Source organism: Kogia breviceps, chromosome 15 (genome assembly GCF_026419965.1).
Source record: "Kogia breviceps isolate mKogBre1 chromosome 15, mKogBre1 haplotype 1, whole genome shotgun sequence".
NCBI classification, from domain to species: Eukaryota; Metazoa; Chordata; class Mammalia; order Artiodactyla; family Physeteridae; genus Kogia; species Kogia breviceps.
In genome coordinates, this window is record NC_081324.1 from 81,511,530 (window position 1) to 81,532,156 (window position 20,627).

At 41.2% G+C, this 20,627-nt stretch overlaps 1 protein-coding gene and 1 pseudogene across 7 annotated transcripts in view; both read right to left on the bottom strand.

Annotated features, from left to right (window-relative positions):
- TCTN1 (tectonic family member 1) overlaps window positions 1–15,099 on the bottom strand; it is a 31,352-nt gene extending 16,253 nt beyond the window's left edge. For 6 of the 7 annotated variants that reach the window (XR_010836979.1, XR_010836981.1, XR_010836982.1 and 3 more), the window contains exons 1-6: window positions 14,768–15,093; window positions 11,827–11,947; window positions 6,475–6,605; window positions 5,198–5,349; window positions 3,597–3,684; window positions 1,351–1,460 (exon numbers count right to left, since the gene is read on the bottom strand). Coding sequence is in view for 3 of the 7 variants with exons in the window: in XM_067015621.1 (XP_066871722.1) it covers window positions 1,351–1,460; window positions 3,597–3,684; window positions 5,198–5,349; window positions 6,475–6,605; window positions 11,827–11,947; window positions 14,768–15,047 (882 nt within the window). In the remaining 4 variants the exon portion in view is untranslated. Of the gene's footprint in view, window positions 1–1,350; window positions 1,461–3,596; window positions 3,685–5,197; window positions 5,350–6,474; window positions 6,606–11,826; window positions 11,948–14,767 lie in introns of all 7 variants that reach the window. The other variant, XM_067015622.1, reaches the window with a different exon arrangement.
- Window positions 15,100–18,339: 3,240 nt separating this feature from the next.
- Window positions 18,340–20,219, bottom strand: LOC131742131 (large ribosomal subunit protein P1 pseudogene; annotated as a pseudogene).
- Window positions 20,220–20,627: the final 408 nt, after the last annotated feature.

The following is a 20,627-nucleotide window of genomic DNA, read 5'->3' on the forward strand; positions in this document are numbered from 1 at the left end:
ACATTCATCTTATTAAACACTTCTCAAAGAGGAAAGCAGAATTTCCTCAATCAAGACTTGCCACCTATATATTTTTGTATCTGTGTCATAATAACTTTACATTTCCCTTCTACATTCATTTCTTTCAGATTGGGAGCTCAGGAGACCAGCCCAACAGAGCTAGTCTCAGGAAGCCTCCATGCTTCAGTGTAATTATGCAGTATTTTCCATATGGTCGTCAGTGACATAACACTGTAGGGAAGACATGGCTCCCATCCTCCTGGTCACTTGCGCTGCGCCTGTCCTCATCGGAAGGACACCACAGCCTGCCCAGGCAATGTCCAGTCTCCTAAGTGGCCTTCCTGCCTGTAGCCTGAGCCCCCTTGAGGCCAGGCTCCCGCTTCCCCAGCACAACCAGAGCTCTTTTCCTGAAGAGCTCCACCTCCCTTCATTCCTGTCCCCACGCGGCCAATCCCACTTCTCTAACCCCAAGACGCCCTCTTAGGCCAATGGGAGCTTTGGGGAGGGGGATGAGTGGGCGTGGGCGGGCCTAAGCTGAAAAAGAACTGTGCCTGAACGCCTGAGGGACCGCTTCCAGGACAACTGTGAGAAGTCGCACGAATTGGAAGAATTCACAGGCATAGATGGCTGACTTTGAGGAGAGAGGGAGAGGGAAAAGGCAGGGAGAGGGAAGATTAAACTTGGTTCTGAAAACTGAAGCCCAGATGAATACAGGTGCCATGGACGCCCCCGTCACCACACTCCAGAAATCAGAAGGGGAAGGGGGCTTTCACAATCATCACATGGTTTTTAATCACTGAAAAATGGCTTCTCCCCTTGCAACTCTTCACATCACCCACCAAGCAGGCCAGTGGCCTCTCATCTATTCAGTTCAGGCTTCAGTCACCGTAACCAGGAAGAAGGGGCCTCTTCACACGGGGGCCTCTTCTTCTCCAGCAAACCTATTTCCTGTTCTTTCCTGAGCGCTTATTTCATCTGCCAACCAGAAAGATAACTTTGTGGTGCTAACATGATCATTTCCGTGACAGACATTAAGATATTTTTATAATTCTAAAGGTTCTGGTTATTAATTAAGGTCTTGTTAACTCAGGAGACAGACTATTGGTTACCATGAAAATGAATGAAAGCAAAAAAAGAAGAAGCAAAATATGAGCTAACTATATAAAAATAAAAATTATTTTAAGTGATTACTTCAATATCTTTGGTATCAGTATACCAAAGAACTGGAGAAGAAAAATTTTGAGTGTCAATCATGTATTGAAATGATGCTCTACTTATCATATTTTAAAAGGGTACAAAGAACAGAAAATAAACCCAATGAATCAAGTTTCACTTCAAAATAATTCTTACCCTCAAAATTTTAGGGCTGCTGTAATAAGCCAGGCTCAGGGTTTCAATTTCTTTACACTGTTCCAAATTTATCCTTCTGGTGCACTTAACAGCTTGGTTAACCAGAAATGCTGGAAATCGTAGCATTCCCAAGGGAAAGGGAAAAAAAAATTTTAAAAACAAGAAAAATTTTAACTGTCCAATAGTAACTAAAAAATTGTAACCTAAGTAAAACTGCAAAGTTATGACACAGACATAATATGCTTAATATAGGGTTTGAAAAATTATTTTTCAAATACATAATACATTCATTCACATGATTCAAAATTCAAAAGGCACAAAAGATATTGAGAGAAGTCTCCCCCCAGCCCTTGTCCCCCAGCAACCACCAGTTCCCTTCCCCAGAGACAGTCAGCATGAAGTTTCTTGTGTATCTTTCTGGAAATATCCTATGCAAATAAAAGCATGTGTGTATATATATGTATGTGTATATATATGTGTATGTGTGTGTGTGTGTGTGTGTATATAAATTTTTTTTTTTTTTTTAGTATTTCTTTCCCCTTTTGGAAACAAACTCACAATACATATTCTGCCCTTTGTTATTTTCACTGAACAATGTATCCTGGGGTTCAGTCTATCTCAGTACATGAAGAGCTTCCTCCTACTCTTTTTAGGGAGAATTAGTATTCTATTATAGACATGCCATAATTTATTCAACCAGTTCCCCACTAATGGAAGCTGTCTCCAGCTTTGCTATAATAATGCTGCAATCTATTGTTTTACATGTGGGCCAGAGTTTCTGTAGGACCAACTCCTAGAAGTAGAAGAGCTAGGTCAAGGGGCATATTCATTTGCAATATTGATACATAATACTAAAGTGCTCTTCACAGAGGTCTTAACCAATTTTTAGTCCCACCAGCAATACAGACAAGTGCCTACTCATCCACAGACTTAAATTTCTTTATGCTTTGCCAATCCATTAGGTGGAAACGGTACCTCAGTTTCATTGGGGTTTTTTTTCTCATTAATTTTTTTGGCTGCATTGGGTCTTCGTTGCTGCCCGCAGGCTTTCTCTAGTTGCGGTGAGCGGGGGCTACTCTTCATGAGGTGCAAGGGTTTCTCATTGTGGTGGCTTCTCTTGTTGCAGAGCACAGGCTCTAGGCACACAGGCCTCAGTAGTTGTGGCACACAGGCTCAATAGTTGTGGCTCATGGGCTCTAGAGCGCAGGCTCAGTAGTTGTGGTGCACGGGCTTAGTTGCTCCACGGCATGTGGGATCTTCCCGGACCAGGGCTCACACCCGTGTCCCCTGCATTGGCAGGCAGATTCTTAAACACCGTGCCACCAGGGAAGTACCTCAGTTTCATCTTAATTTACACCGTTCCTCTGTGCGAGCAAGGTTAAGCATCTATTCAATAGAACACATTTTCCTTCGTGTAGCAAGTGTTGCTTCATTAGGTCACATGCTATCATCCATGGCTTAGCAGGTTTCTGCATAGTGAGGCTGGCTAAGGACTGGAGAGCCAGGCCTATTGCCTTCCACTGCCAAGAGGGTTACTCCATGGAGTCTATGGTGCTCCTGAAGGGGAAGCAGGACCCATGGGAGGCAGCTGCATGGATTGTATCCCTGCTCCACCACCGGCTGAGTAAGAAACTGAACGTTTCTCAGTTTCCTCATCTAAAGAATTAAAACAACCCTCCCTTAGAGGATCATTGTAAGGATCACATGGAAAAACACATACAAGCACTTAACACAATACCCAGCATACAGTTAATCAGTGTTAGCTACTGACAAACTTTAGCTCCAGTGAGGAAAGAACTTTCCAACAGGGACTTCCCTGGTGGTCCTGTGGTTAAGACTTTGCACTCCCAATGCAGGGAGGCCCGGGTTCGATCCCCGGTCAGGGGACTAGATCCTGTGTGCTGCAACTAAAAGATCCTGCATGCCGCAACTAAGACCTGCTGCAGCCAAATAAATAAATATTTTTTTTTAAAAAAGAACTTTCCAACAACTAGAAGAGTTAAACAACTTAATGTGCTGGTTATAGGTAGTGAGTTCCCCATCACTCCAAGTGCTCAAACAGTGATTGCATGCTGTAGAAAAGATTCCGGCACTGGGTGGGAAACTGAACTATACAACCTTTGAGGCTTCTTTCAACTCTAAGACTCTCTGTTTCTAGTTACGAAGTCTGTTTAATTATGAGTGCTATAAATATAAACTAAGAACAAACTGTTTGAAGAGAGGAAGAAAAGTGCCCACTCTCTTACCTGCAGGGTTACTATCGGTGCACAGAGATGATGTAAGGGGAGAAGGAAATCTCAGAAATGAATGTGAAGTCTGCAGATGAACCCCATACTGCAAACAGAACAACCAACAGCTGTCATGGTGCTACTAAGGCATCCCTTCAACACTTACTGCACACCTACTATGTGACAGGCAGCACTGCAGGCATCGGGAACACAGGGGTGATTAAAAAACACATGTGGTCCTTGTCCGCAGAGAGCTGACCTCTAGCCGTCCCACCCTTTTCCTTTTAAGGATGCGTGTTTCTGTGTACGCATGTTACTGCATTTGCGGGCCTTTTTAGTCTAGGCAATTTTATTTCTATTCCACTGGAAGGGTATGTAAGAAGCTGACACAGGTGCCAGCAAGGGGGAAACAAGCCCTGTCCTTCACTAGAGCCGGGAGTATAAATTCCTGCTATCTTTCTGGAGAGCAATCTGGTATCGGTATTTTAAATTCCCATTCATTTTGACCAAGTTAACCCGTTTATAGGAGCATATCCTAAGGATTTAATCAGACAAAAACATATGTATCTAGGGACTTCCCTGGTGGTGCGGTGGTTAAGAATCCACCTGCCAATGCAGGGAACACAGGTTCGATCCATGGTCCAGGAAAATCCCACATGTCACGGAGCAACTAAGCCTGTGTGCTACAACTGCTGAACCTGCGCTCTAGAGCCCAAGAGCCACAATTACTGAGCCCATGTGCCCCATCTACTGAAGCCTGCACGCTCCAGGGCCATGAGCCCCAACTACTGAGGCTGAGTACCACAATTACTGAAGCCCACATGCCTAGAACCCATGCTCTGCAACAAGAAAAGCCACCGTAATGAGAAGCTTGCGTGCCGCAATGAAGAGTAGTCCCTGCTCGCCGCAACTAGAGAAAGCCCGTGCACAGCAACGGACCCAACACAGCCAAAAAATATATATATATATATATATATATATATATATATGTACCTATAGGAATGTTTATTGTGGATTATTTATAATAGCAAAAACTAGAAACGAATGTCTGTTACATAGTGGAATGACACACTCATGGAAGGAATACTTTGTACCAGTAAAATATAGCTCCGACACGAGCTCCTTCCTATATCTACGTTTTCCTCATCACTTAAATGGAGACAATGACATATCCTTCCCCGGGTTGTGTGCAATGATGTCTGAAAAGCTCTGCACAGTGCCTGGCACATGGGAAATTCTCAAGAAATGGTAACTTTTATAGTGACAAGGAAAGATGCATAAAATTTGCATCTTTGCAAATTTTTGCAAATTTTTTTTTTTTTTTTTGCAAAGAAAAAAGCACTTTGCTGCATCTTTTGAGGTGGAAAAGAAGAAAAAATTCTGCAGAGACAAATGCAAGCTTACCACAGAATAAATGCCTCAAAACCCTATGATAGAATTCAACTACTCAAGTTTAATTTTCATGATCTTTGATCTATAGGCACGCACATTAAGTTTTTTAGTTTATAATATGAATTCTATGTCTCAGGAAAGCTGGTTTACTGGGAACATACTGAAAAGTTAACTTACAAAGACAAGATATTTGTGACAGGATGAGTGGACTTAAGTTCCTGGCTCACCTCATATTTTGCAGTATTTGGAGCATCCGGTTTGGTTGTCAAGGAAATATCTGATTCTGCATTCGATGAAAAACCATCAGATGTTTTAATTAATTTATCAAAATTGCTTTCATCAGGCACTTCTGGATTAATAAAGGATAATGCAGGTTTATCTGTTTTTAGAAAAAACATTTTAGATCAGCATAAAATATAACATGTATAGTATATATAATATATGTAGTATTTTGGAAACAACTTTCAGTAGCATTAAGGCTGATGTGAAGACATTAAAGTGTCTCTTTTTATATTCACTTTCCCCAAGATTTCTTGAATCTTATTAAACAAATAGGATCTTTCTCTCTTGTGGAAGCAATAGTTTCTAAAGCCTACAGGTAAAGAGCACACCAGAAACCAATAACAATCCATCTCTTTCTCTGGCCCATGGACTGAGGCATCTGCTGCATAAACCTCTAAGGGGCAAATCTCTCCAGATGGCTATGGGAATGAAAGACCCTGTTTCTACCCTCACACAGCCACCTCCAAAGCCCAGGAGGATAATGTGCCCTGTACATGAGAGGTGGGAGGAGGAGGGAACAGGTTGGTATGTTCACTGGGCCTGTTATGTCAGAGAACATGACAATGACTGACCAGTCATTACCTCAGATTACAAATCACAAAGCAATCGCCTAAATTTTCAAGTGCAAAGGAACAAAACCAAAATACAAAGACACTCTGAAAAGACGATAAAGTTTCATAAAACCATAAATGTGTCTCTGATCTTTGGTATCTTGATAACATTTTACACTCACATGTACTTTGGAACTAGACACCTAACTGAGCTAAATGCTCAGATAAAAATAAAGATCCTGTTTTCATGCAAATATTCTTAGTAAAAATAAAAGAAAAAAGGGAACTTGAAACCAAAGCTGAACCTGATTCTCAACTATTAAATCAGGAGGAAATAAAGTAAAACACACACACACACACACACGCACGCACGCACACACGCACCCCTAAATAAATCTAGATTCCTATGCATGTCTACATATTATAAACACCTTTGAAATAAAGTGTGAGATTTCAAAAGATAACTACACAAGCACAATTAAAGAAAACGTTCATGGCCACAGGTTTATAAAGTCACTTGCAGTTGTCTGTGGAATGGCCTCAAGATAAACTCTAGCCAAACCACAAAATAACTGCTTTAAATCTAACAATGAGACATTTTTCCATAAAAGAACTTTTAAAAGAAAAAAATTTTCAGAGTTTCACAAAGTGTATCACCATCAAATACTTACAGTTTGTAATGTGAATGCAGAAAATAGATGGATTGATTTGGTCAACAAGTTTAAATACTCTCTGAGGTGGGTCTGCTGTAAAATTCAATGAATAGATGGCTGCTTTTTGACTACAAAACTGACTATCACCCCTGAAAATTAAAAAAATAATAAGACAAAGTTCTAAGGCAAATGCACACAATCTTAGCAAGATTATTTTAAAACTGTCAGATGCTTGCACTGTTAACAACTACATGAAGGATATTTATGAAAGTGCGATGTTAGAATTGAATCCACTTTTATTTAGTTTATTCAGTGTTAAATTGTTTGGCATTTTAAACTTCTTCCTCTAACAGTGAAAATATGAAGACAACTAGAATCACCTTTAAGAAAATCTTTTCAAGTATGGAATACAGATCAGAGTATAATTTTGATGTAAACGAACCTTGCAAACTCTGACAGATTACATAAAATTTTGCAGAACTTCAGATTGTTTATAAGTACCCAGAATGGATCCAAAATTCCTAGTCTTTAGAATAAAGCTGTCTTCACAAAGGATTGTGAGAATGAGAAAATGTAACGTCATCTGGAAGGTTCAGGGCTTAGAAGTTACAGTATAGATAAGTCTTCAACCAATCCCAGACTTAACAAACCCTAATCTATTTGATACTGATACAGATATGGCATAGAGATATAACAAAAATGAGATATTACATACTGCTTTAAGGCTTTTTTCACTTAATATATAGTGCCCAATATTTCCCATATCATCAAATATGTTTTTGTATTATTATACTAAATAGCTTCATTGTATACCAATTTATTAAGATACTCCCAATTTTTTTAACCAATCCTGTACTGTTGATCTAGGCTGTTGCTAATTTTCCCCGATTATATATAATGCTATAATGACATCCTTGTACATACATTTTTATTAATATCGCCATTTATTTCCTTAGGCCATATCTCCTGAAGTGGAATTGGTGGGTCAAAAGGTAGGTACACATAATTTAAGACTTCTGAGACATACTGCCAGATCGCCTTCCAGAGAGGCAAGATGCAGCCTCACCAACACTGTAGTAATAAGAGCACGTATTTCCTGTACTCTTGCCAAGACTGGATATTATCATTCAGTTTTTACCCTTTGCCAATTTCATGGGCAAAAGCCTGTTATCTCATTGTTTAATTTTGAATTTTCTCTTTTACTAGTGAGGTTAAATATTTTTCCATATAGTTACTGCTCACTGGTATTTATTCTTCAGTAAGTTGACCATTTTTTATTAGAACGTTTGTCTTCTCACTGACTTATAAGAACCCATAATATATACATATATATATATATATATATATATATTTTTTTTTTTTTTTTTTGGCTCAGTTGGGTCTTCGTTGCTGCATGTGGGCTTTCTCTACTTGCGGCGAGCAGGGGCTACCCTTCGTTGCAGTGCACAGGCTTCTCATTGCAGTGGCTTCTCTTGTTGCCGAGTACGGGCTCTAGGTGCATGGGCTTCAGTAGTTGCAGCATGCAGGCCCTAGAGCGAGCGGGCTTCAGTATTTGCAGCACATGGGCTCAGTAGTTGTGGCTCATGGGCTCTAGAGTGCAGGCTCAGTAGTTGTGGCTCACGGGCTTAGTTGTTCCGTGGCATGTGGGATCTTCCTGGACCAGGGATTGAACCTGTGTCCCCTGCATTGGCAGGCGGATTCTTATCCACTGTGCCACCAAGGAAGTACCTGATTTTTTTAAAAATAATGAAGTTGTCAATCTTTACTTTTATAGTTTGCCTTTGGGTTTATGCTTTAAAGACATTCCCTAACCCAAGATTAATAAATGTTCACCTACATTTTTCATTTGCTCATTAATTTTTTTTAACGTTTCAATCTCTTGGTAATTCACTTTGATGTAATGCTACGAAGCAGGAACCTAATGTTTTCTGTTCTTAAATAATCATCCTACATCATTTACTGAATGATCCTACCTTTATTCCACAGAGATGAAATACCATATTTACATTAAATACACAAGTAGAAAAAAATAATACTTTTTAAAAAAATTAGCTGGTGTAAAATCAGTACACACAACTGATTTTTGGCCTTTATATTCTCTTCCAATGACCTACTAATCTGTCTTGAATTAATACACATTATTTTCATTATTATAGTGTTACAACTGTTTTAAACCTAGTAGTTTGCTCTTCTTATTCAATAACGTCTTGGCTGTTCTGTTTATTCTTCCAGATGAATTTTAGAATCATTTTGACACATTATCCCTCTCCCATCTGACTAGAATTACATTATAATAAATTGAAATGTATAAGTAATGATTCTTCCCATCCCACTACACAGACTGTATCTCTCCAGTTATTCAAATGTTTTATGTCTCACTATATTTTGAAGGTTTTTTTCACAAAAATTCTGAATAGTCCAGTTTAACTCTAACTATGTTAAATTTCTATTGGTGTTATGAATAGAATCCATTTCCATTATATTTTTTGAATGTTTATTGCTGGGGTATTGATTTATTTTGTAACTGGCCTCCTTTCCAAATGCTCTGTATAGTTCTAATGGTATATCAGTTGCTACTGTAGGCATAAAGAATATTTTTGAAAAACCGTGAGTAGTATTAATAAGAAAAGATCAGCACTGAAAAATCTATGAGTCCTACTGGGCCTTAAAATATGAGTAGGAATCAGACAGAAAGGGAATGGACACTAATCCAAGTACAAGAATGGCATTGGCCAAGGATGGGGAATGTACTGACGGTATTTGGAAAACAGAGTACCAAAGGTGGGCTGGATGGTGGATACCAGATGGGCTTAGTAGGAAATAAGATCTGAAAGATGCTGGGATGGATATGAATCCAGGTTATGGATTCTATAGGTAATGAGAGCTTTTGAAGGTTCTTTAGCAAGTGAGTGATAAGTTGAGGCGTGAGCTTATGAAGAGGAAGGAAGTAAGAATGGATAAATATGAGGGTAATGGTAAAAGACAACTCAGCAGAATGGCACTCTTCACCCCTTCCCTTCGAGTCAGGAAGCTCTCAAATCCTGTGCAGTGAATCAGTATCACATCCATACATTTCTCTTTAGTCCCACTGTCAAAACCTTCAGGGGTAAAAGAGAGGGCACCTATTAATCCTCATCTGCAATAGCTTCCTACTTGGTTCCCTGTTACCAGGCCTGGCGCCTGTGATCTATTGTCCATGCTGCTGCTGAATTTATTAAGTTGGGAATCTGATCACCTCACTTCCCGGCCCCCTGAAGAATTCAGGAAAAATCCAAACCCCTCAGCATACACACAAGGCCCCTCAGAATTTGACCCCTGCCATTCCCCACACTCCTCTGGCTCCACCCTTCCCTAGCCATGCTGAGTTACCTGTAGTTAAAGCAACAGGCTGTACTCCTTCACCTCCATGCAGCTTCCTCGGCCTGGAATGCGAACCTTCCTGATTCCGTGCTGGCCAACTTCTACTTGTTCTTCAGAACCCAGCTCAGTTATTTTCTAGAAAGACCTCCCTACTCCTACTGCCTGGGTTAGATGCCACTCCCCTGAGTTCTCCTCGTGTCTGGGGCAGAAACTGCCATCCACTCATCTGTCTCCCTTACTCATGAGCTCTTTGAAGGCAGGACCATGACTAACTCATCTTTAAATCCCTGGTACTGGCACACAGGAGGGCTCAAGAAAGGCATGGTGATATATGAAAGACGGAAGAGACAGGAGTCAGGGTAGCCTCCAGGTTTCTGGCCTGGGTAGAGAAAGTCAAAAGGGGATACTTGAGGGTCGGTTAGGGGTGGAGGGGAGAAATTCATTCATCCATTTAACTCATTTTTAGTGAGGGCCAACTATGTGGCAGGAGCTGTGCTAGGCACTAGCGGTAAATGGTATATAAAAGATAATTCTTACTCTCAAGAAGCTTACATCTAAGGAGGAAAACAGACATTAATCCAATAATCTTAACAATAAATTTACAAGTTGTTGCATGATAGGACTAGCTGATGACAGTTCAGCAAATGTAAATAAACTTTTTATGAGTTGGAATCTCCATAACAAGAACACACAACTAATCAGGACTATTAGTTTTGATTTCAGTATTTCTACACTTCATATTCAGGAGAAAGTCACAAGCAAAACTAACTCAAAAAATTCTGAAGTCCTCTCCTGAGGGCACTACGAATTCAGCTCTAACTTCTAAACCATGAGGTCCACAAACCACACCTAATTTTGTAAATAAGTTTTACTGAAACGTAGTCATGCCCATTCATTTACATATTATCGATGCTGCTTTTGCTCAACAATGGCAGAGTTGAGAATTTGCAACAGAGACCATTATGGCCTGCAAAGCTTAAAGTATTTATTATGTGGCCTTTTACAGAAAAAAGCTGGCTGACGCTCATTCTAAACAGTTTATATCTAAAATTACAGTACTGCTAATTTTTTTAAAACAATTACATTCTAAATAATGATCTCAAGTCGGAGCAGATACCTCACTCTCAGGCTCCTGGTACGTACTAAGACAGGAAAACAGAATGATTTTCAACAAAGACTGAACCACAATGTAGTCCAGCTAGCCAGAAAAATAATCTGACTACAACACCCCATGCGCCAAGCATTTTTCCAATATCAGAAGTAGATTCAATTTCCCATTGGTCAATAAAATTTCCCATGGGAAAAACACATCACACTTCCAAAAAGCATTCAACCTATCAAGTTTCAATCACTAAAACTTGATACAAGACTAAATGTAAATTAGCTATCTCTGAATAAATTGGTCCCATCCTGAATAAATTAACCTCTCCTAAGTGCTATTTTATCTGAATTATGAGAAGCAGATAAATCAGAAGAGATTATTTCTTTACCTTATAATCGACTGGGAATGTCATTTTCCATTATTCTCCTAGACAATGTGAACTGTGAGAAATCCTGGTAGATACATCCATCAGAAAAGTATAAACAAAGTTTTCCTATCTATTTAATTTTTTGTTACAAGTATTATGTCTACAACAAAAGCTGTAAAATTAAACTGTAATTTTCACCCTAGGCTATACATGAGACTAATTCACAGATACAAAAATGTGACACCTTATCTGTTTACAAATCACAGTGAAACGTAATTCAGTATCTGAACACAGAGATTTCATTATACCCTTTGTAGAAAGTACACTCTCTCTTCGCTTTTGCCTGAGCTATCATCTGGCTGGATGCAAATAAGGGATAGACACTCTTCTACATATTGGTTTGGACAGCATGACTTCTGAATGATGCAAAATTCAGAAAATCAGGTTTGTGTTTTTCAGCCTGGGGGAGTTTTCACTTTCTGTCCCCAAATTTTATAACCTTGGTCCAATTTTATCAAACCTGCATGTGTCACAAACTTACGTGACAACTGGGATTGAGCAGGCAGAAAAGACACTGAAATCCACGGAGCTGCAATCAGGATCACAACAGCAGTTGACATCACACAGTGCTGGAGACAAGTCACAGACACACAGAGCAGCAACTACAGAAACAAGAGAGGTGGGGTGCAGAGCGTCACAATCAGCAGGTAGTGAGTGCCCCCCTGTCACTGCAAGCTACCAAAAATCCATCTCATACAGAAGGTCCATTTTATTTCTCCTATTGCATTTTGGGCGAAATTTGTGAAGTGAAAATAAATCAGTTTGAGCACTCCTCCATCCAAGGTTTCCCCAAAGTGGCAATCATCTGACTCACCTGGAAAGTTCTGTTTGTGTTCTACCTAGACTCTGATTTGCTAAGCTAACTATGAAACCAGACACCTGTTTATCAAAAACTTTCCAGGTGATGCTGACAATTCAAACAGGTTTAAGAACCAGAACGGTAAATCACTTGCCTGACCAAAAGAACCACCAGTTTAACACTGCAGACTCCTGAACCCCTCCTCCAGAGATTCCAGCTCAGAGGAAGGGCCCACTTAAGGCTGCCGAGAATCAGGGTTCTCTATCTTGTTCCTCTCCTCAGACGTCAACTGCAACTTTGAAGCTGAGCCCACATTCACAGGCTATTGGCCAAGAATCAAACTGGCTCAAGTTCTTTGTACTTGGGATCCTAGAAATATCTTTTGTAATTCAGACAATAAAAGCATGGGAAGAGGTAGGAAGCCCCACTTAGCAAACTTTAATTTTTAATAATGATGACTGCCTGGATTTTTAACTCCCCATTTTAATCTGTCAAACAGGGGGGCGAAAAACTTTTAAAGAGATAGCAGAGCATGAGAATGATAAATACTGAATTCATGGTAGTTTAATTACTGCTGGAAGGGAGGGAATAAGATCAGTGCTTCAGTCTTACCTGTAATGTTTTGTTTCTTTTTTTGAAAAAGGATTTCATGTACAAATTTTAAAAAGGGATCTCAAGCAAATGCTGGTAGACAATACATACAACATTCTTATTTGCATTTATGAATTATTTTACAATGTTTCCCTCTAGCCAAGGACTCCTTTGTGTGCTTAGAGGTGTTGAGGCACCCTGCCTTATGTGTGCAAAATTAATGTTGATTTGTTTTACAAAACTTAAAGCCTTTGTAGGTAGGTAGCTATAAGACTACTAGGGACAAAGCAATAGTGTTTAATAACTCTACTTAGGAAAAAAAAGCTCTCTATCCATGTGAGTATACTTAATCAGCCAACAAGTATCTGTTGAGCACTCCCAGGGTCTAAGTAGCACTCAGCTGCTCTTCCAAGCCTCTTCACGTCTACGGGTACTAATGAACAGAGCTCACATTCAAGATGAAAGTTATCATCCTTTTTCCACCTGTAACCCATTCTGCAAATGGCTGCCCAGTTCTCCACTCCGAGTCGGTCTCCTGCTACAACATGTGCCCAGGGTGTGACCTAAAATCAGGCAAGTAATTCACTAACATGAAAAATGGGAATAACCCAACATCCTAAGGTTGTTATAAGGATTAAATGAGATACATCACAGATGAAATGCTTAGCACAGGGGCTGCCACACAGTAAACAGTTAATAAATGCCAGCTGTCATTTATTATCATTACTTGCACAGGCCTAAACAGAAGCCCTTTAAAAAGACGAAGGAAAGTGTAAATTCATCCTCCCATTTTGGAAAAACAGCCCTGAACACCTTTTAATGATGGTTCAAGAACAGCTTCATTTTGGGGAGAAAGTGCATTAACAAATGAAATATTTACATGGATAAAAGACAACTCAGTCCAAAATGTCTTAGAGAATTTCAGCTATTGAATACTCTGCTGTATTCTGTCCCAATTTATCACTTAACTTCCCTACTAATTCATCAAATAAATAGTTTTGATATAAAATAAAGTTTTCTATATTGAAATAGCAAATATATTTCTCTGTACTTTTTCTTAGGACTACTCATAATTTATAAAGGAGAAATAATGGTTCAGTAACTGAAGTTAAGTCCTAGAGTTCAGAATGTCAGCCAATGATGACTTTTCCATCTACTAATACTGAACCTTACTCAATTTAAGAAAAGATCTTTTTCTCTTAAGAAGGGATGAAAAATACTGCATACCTATTGGAGTTAGTCAGAGGATTTTTTAAAAGGGATTTTTTTGAGATCACAAACCCCTTTGACAAACTACTCACTGCTATGAACTCTCACCCCAGAAAAATGCATATTCACAAAAGTTTGCACTCTATCTTGGAGTCACAGCTATCCCCTGAAGTCATCCATGTCGAATCAGATTACTAAATAGTCACCAAATGTGTGACTCAAGGATTAGATCACTTTCTGATAAATATGTTAATTATCCCTAAAGATAAATCGTAAGAAGTGGATATAACCCCTCACCCCATAACTTCCCACCTCCAACTCAACACAGGAGAAATCCTGGGTTCTTATAATTCAAGTCAACAGACAGGGGCCTTGACCTAGTCACTTTCAGTAAACTAGACTTTTTGCTTCTCTTTTTGATAAGTGAAAAGTTCAACGTATCCTATGCACTTATTCCCACAACTGTCCACAAACTTTCGATTTAATTTTGTGTTCAGCTGCAAAGCTGCAAGCAAGTATTCATTCATTATCACCTTTAGCGTTAATGTTGTCCAAGACCACTGCAAGTACTTTCAAAGCTTTTTATATTGTCCCAGTGGGGCTCTCTGAGCCTCGGTTTTCTCATCTGTCTGACAGTGAATAATAACATCTACCTCTAACGGTTGTTGAGAGAATTAATGCCTATGAAACACTTAGCAATGCCTGCACACAATAAGTGGTCAATAAACCGTTAACTATCATTATTATTACATCCTCACCCGGGCTACCACCCCCCGCAATCTGGATCACTGTAGATCCCCAGGAATTGGCACTTGGTACCCACCGTCCGTGACCGGGGTAGGCCTGGGAGCCCTGGGGGCTTCATGCGGCCTAGGAGATACAGCAGGTCGGAAAGTCGTCGGGGCTGGCTTCGTGGAGTTCAGGGCCTCTGTCGTCACCACCGGGGTGTCCCCGGCCTGGGCGCTCACGGAGGCCCAGCAGTCCAGGAGCAAGAGCAGGAACGGCGGGAGATCCCGCAGCCCCATCACCCAGCGGAAACCCGCGCAGCTAGCAGCCAAGGACCGCAGGCTACCTGGCAACGGCGGCGGCTGGGTGCGGGGCATCACGGGAAGGGTCGCGAGAGGCCGCGAGAGACTGGGGGCGGTGGGCGGGGCCTGGGCGAGGCGGGCGGAGGGCGGAGGGCGGAGGGCGGAGGGCGGAGGGCGGAGGGCGGAGGGCGGAGGGCAGGGGCGGGGCTGGGCGGCGGGGCAGGCCACAAGAGGCGGGGATGGGGGCGGGGGAGAGGGGCGGGACTGTGGAACGCGGAGCTGGGGCAGTGTGAAGCCGGTGGACACCTGCGGCTTGTGAATCCCGCATGTGGTTTCCAAGCGGACTGCGGTACCTGTTTAAAAAATGCGGATCTCCAAGTTCCCCCTCAGGGGATTCTGAATCAATAAGCCTAGGGCAGGGTCCAGGGATCAATATTTTTAACAAATGTCCTAACGCAACCAGTGGGGCGGGCAGAAATTTTGGGACCCACTCTCCTAAAGCTACTAAATAGGGCCTTTTGAAGGAGCAGAGATCACACCACTATCCTTGAATTTTCTCTATCTCACACCTGTCGACACTTTCTTTGCCGTTTTTGTTTTAGCCCACTTAGGCTCTCTGAGCCTCGGTTTTCAGTAACTACCTCTAGGGCTTGTATCCCAGGAAGTCGCCAGATAACTTCTGTTCACTGTGTTGTGATAAGGGGGACAGATGAAAACTTAATAACTTTTTCTACAGAAAAAAAAAATGACAAAAATTAAGTAGAATGATTTATACGTGTTAAAAGGAAAAAACAAAGCAAATCTACTGTAACTCTACAAAATGAATTGAAGACCACCAGACTCAGGGAAGCCCCTCAGTTCTAAGCTGCCATATTTATAGAGGTAGTCCAGCCCAGGTATGTTGGCTATATCTTTGTTACTTAATCTCCTTACAATTCAGAAGTGAATGTGAAAATACTTAAACGTATCATGGTAATTATTCAAGAAACACATTTTTCCAATTCAGAAGAATGCCAAGGGAATTCCCTGTCGGTCCAGTGGTTAGGACTAGACGCTTTCACTGCTGGGGGCCTGGGTTCCATCCCTGGTTGGGGAACTAAGATCCCACAAGCCACGGCGCAGCCAAAACTAAATAAATAAATTAATTAAAAATTTAAAAAAGAAGAATGCGAAAACAGTATATATACCTAGTTTATTAAATTTATACAGCAAAGCTAAATCATCAAAATGACATCTTTAGCACCTTCCTATGGCATTCCAGAGAAAGTGTATAAAATATAATAGGATCAAATGTGTAACACAGATATTTCCAATTCTTTTCTACAAAGGATTGTTTTAACATCCACCTGAAATTCTGGAGCACTTTTAATAATGCTTGTATGTAACGCTTTCCTTTAAAAAAAAAAGCTATTATTTTCCAAACCTTTATCTCATAACTTCTAAATCCAGGATGACTTGTATTTCAATCTTCTCTTTACTTCCAGGCCTCTACTTTCTTTTCTATACCTTAATATCTGTCAATCATGTTGTCCTATTTTCTGTTTTGAAATTTTAGGCTGTTGGATTAAATTTTGATAAAGTGACAGTTCTAACAGTTTCAAGTTTATGGTTTGGGAAATAATCTCACCACCCCTTTTGGTTCAAACTCAAACACTCCGCAGGTGGCCCACAAGTAATTTTATGACATTTTACACAGTCAAGATGAGGGCTGCATCAGCTCAGATCCATTTTGCAAACCTTGGGAACATTGAAACTCTTCATTTCACAGCTGACTCCTTTCTGCCAGTTTTTTTTTCATCTTTCAACCCAAAGGATCCTTTCTCCCTTCCTTGTCCCCTGGCCTTGGCAGATTCCCTCATTAAGATGGAAGGACACAGAGAAGGGCCAAGATCTATTTCCATATTTTGTCCAAAACTGCAGCATTTGCGTTGTGCGTAAATGTTTGTGATCTAAAATGTCCATCTGTTTCTCTAGGATTATTGGCATTCTCAATTCCTTATAGCCTGTGCCAACGTTGGGAGGAATCAAGACAATTTCAGCTTTTTGGAATTCTGCACTTGGAAGCTGTTGCATGTGAGGAGCCTGAAAAACCAAAGACAGGAGTAGCTGGTTGGAAAAATAGCTGAGTCTGACTTCATATAGCAGTGATAACCCCTCTGTCTTGATCTTTGGTGTGGTTTGGGGTGAGTTGACTATTATTGTTGTTATTATTATTGCTAAAGTCGTGGCTTCTAATCTGTCTAAAATTAAGTATGCAGTTTTGCCTATGATTAAGTATATACACCCATCTTTATTCATCCGAGCCAAATATTTTACAAATAGAGAGGCAGAATCATTAGGCTTTATAAAGGGATTTCTTAGAACGACAGGAGATGAAGCCTGTGTGAGGAGAAAGGACTGACTCTATTGTTTTGACTGAAGTGAACCGTCCAGTAATTCATTTCTAAATCAACACCCAGAAGAAAATAATCCCCAGCTTCTCTCCTCCTTGCATTTCCCACATGCCTAGTCAACCACCAGATACTATTCTTGTTCTTCAAATGTTTTCTGAAACATTATGGGGGCAGAAGGACTATTTGAGCAGACTTCACATTCTTGAAAGGTCTCAAATTTACAAGTTTGACCTTTTCTGAAAATGAAGTAATAAATACAGTCACAGACGTACATTGACAGGAATGAAACAATTCTTTGTTTACCACACAACTTTAAACTTGCATACTATTATTGGACCATACTGAAGTTTGAATAAACGAATCGGCTTTTTAAAAATTAATTAATTAATGTATTTATTTACTTTTATTTTTGGCTGCATTAGGGTCCTCATTGTTGCATGTGGGCTTTCTCTAGTTGTGGTGAGCGGGGGCTACTCTTCATTGTGGTGGTGAGCCGGCTTCTCGTTGCGGTGGCTTCCCTTGTTGCAGAGCACTGGCTCTAAGCATGCGGGCTTCAGTAGTTGTGACACGCGGGCTCTGTAGTTGTGGCTCGCGGGCTCTAGAGCACAGGCTCAGTAGTTGTGGCGCACGGGCTTGGTAGCTCCGCGGCATGTGGGATCTTCCTGGACCAGGGCTCGAACCCGTGTCCCCTGCATTGGCAGGCGGATTCTTAACCACTGCGCCACCAGGGAAGTCCCAACTAATTGGCTTCTTAAGAATAACTTTAAAGGGCTTCCCTGGTGGCGCAGTGGTTGAGAATCTGCCTGCTAATGTAGGGGACACGGGTTTGATCACTGGTCCAGGAAGATCCCACATGCCGCGGAGCTACCAAGCCCGTGCGCCACAACTACTGAGCCTGTGCTCTAGAGCCCGCGAGCCACAACTACAGAGCCCGCGTGTCACAACTACTGAAGCCCACGCGCCTAGAGCCCATGCTCAGCAACAAGAGAAGCCACTGCAATGAGAAGACCGTGCACTGCAATGAAGAGTAGCCCCAGTTTGCCGCAACTAGAGAAAACCCATGTATAGCGCAAAGGCCCGACGCAGACAAAAATAAAATAAAATTTTTAAAAAATACTTAAATAAAGAATAACTTTAAAAGTTATTTTCAGGGCTTCCCTCGTGGCGCAGTGGTTAAGAATCCGCCTGCCAATGCAGGGGACACGGGTTCCAGCCCTGGTCCGGGAAGATCCCACATGCTGCAGAGCAACTAAGCCCGTTCGCCACAACTACTGAGGCTGTGCTCTAGAGCCCACGAGCCACAACTACTGAGCCCACGTGCCACAACTAATGAAGCCCACACGCCTAGAGCCCGTGCTCCTCAACAAGAGAAGCCAGTGCAATGAGAGGCCTGTGCACTGCAAGGAAGAGTAGCCCCCGCTTGCCACAACTAGAAAAAAGAAAGCCCGTGTGCAGCAACAAAGACCCAATGCAGCCAAAAATAACTAAATAAATAAGTTAATTTTTTTAAAAAAGTTATTTTCAGATTGAAACATTTCAGTCACAATAAAAGGTACAAAAAAGACCACTGTACACTGCACCAAGATCATTCAGATTTAACATTTTTCCACATTTACTCCACATTTCTTTTTAGTCAGTTTTATTGAGGGATAATTTATATACAGTATAAATTTTTGTGTACAGTTTTTTATATACAGGTTTTCTCATGCACCAATGTACAGTTTTTTTGGTATACAGTTTTATGATTTTAACTAACACATACAGTCATGTAACCACAACCATAATCAAGATACAGAACAATTTTACCACACAGAAAATTTCCCTCGTGCTCCTTTATAGTCAGCCCCTCCTACTGTCCCAGCCCTGCAAGACATTGACCTACTTATTTTCTGTCCCTGTGGTTTTCCCTTTTCCAGAATGTCACATGGATGGAATCATACAGTATGTAGTCTTTTGAGCCTGGCTTCTTTCACTTAACCTAATGCCTTTGAGATTTATCCACATTGCATGTATCAACAGTCTGTTTCTTTTATTATTATTATTTATTTTTAAGAGCTCAGCTTTTTATTGACCATGTTACTAAAAATGTTTAGTCAAAAAGACCAAAGCCCATGTCATCATCGGACTCTTCAGATTCTGCTTTCTTTGCTTCTACTTTCTTCTCCTCAGCTGCGGCAGCAGTGGTGGAGGGGGCAGGATCTCATGCTGGGGCAGCACCAGCTGCTGGAGCAGGTCCACCAGCCCCCACGCTGCAGATGAGGCTCCCAATGTTGACATTGGCCAAAGCCTTTGCAAACAAGCCTGGCCAGAAAGGTTCAACATTTACACCAGTGCTTTAATGAGGGCATTGATCTTATCCTGGGTGACCATCACCTCACTGTCGTGCAGGATGAGGCCGAGTACATGCAGGTGAGCCCTGAGACGGAGGCCATGGTACGGGCCAGTGCTAGATGGGGGCTCATCACCGGATGAAGTGAGGGCCTCACCCCAAGGCGGCCTTAGCTTCCTCGGAAGGACCGAGCACCTCAGCGGCAGCTGAGGAAAGGGGTGTTTCTTTTATTACTTTTATTATTATTATTGTTATTGTAAAAAACCCCACATACCATTAAACACCATCTTAATCGTTTTTAAGTGTACAGTTCAGCAGTGTTAAGTGTTTTCACATTGTTGTGCAACAGATCTCTAGAACATACATCCAGAGGAGTGTGGGGTGATGTTTCATTGTGGTTTTCATTTGAATTTCTCTAATAATTAGTGATATCAAGCATGTTTTCCTGTGCCTATTGGTGATTTGTATATCTTCATTGGAGAAATGTCTAGTCAGGTTCTTTGCCCAATTTTTTTTTTTTTTTTTTTTTTTGTGGTACGCGGGCCTCTCCGTTGTGGCCTCTCCTGTTGCGGAGCACAGGCTCCGGACGCGCAGGCCCAGCGGCCATGGCTCACCGGCCCAGCCGCTCCACGGCATGTGGGATCCTCCCGGACCGGGGCACGAACCTGTGTCCGCTGCATCGGCAGGCAGACTCTCAACCACTGCACCACCAGGGAAGCCCCCTGCCCAATCTTTAATTGGGTTTTTGTTATTGTTTTTGAGATGTAGAAGTTCCTTATATATTCTAGATATTAACCCCTCATCAGATATGTGATTTGCAATTATTTTTCTCCCATTCCATAGGTTGCCTTTTCACTCTGTTGCTTGTTTCTTTTGACACACAGAAGTTTTTAAGTTTGATGTAGTCCCACTGTTGCCTGTGCTTTTGGTGTT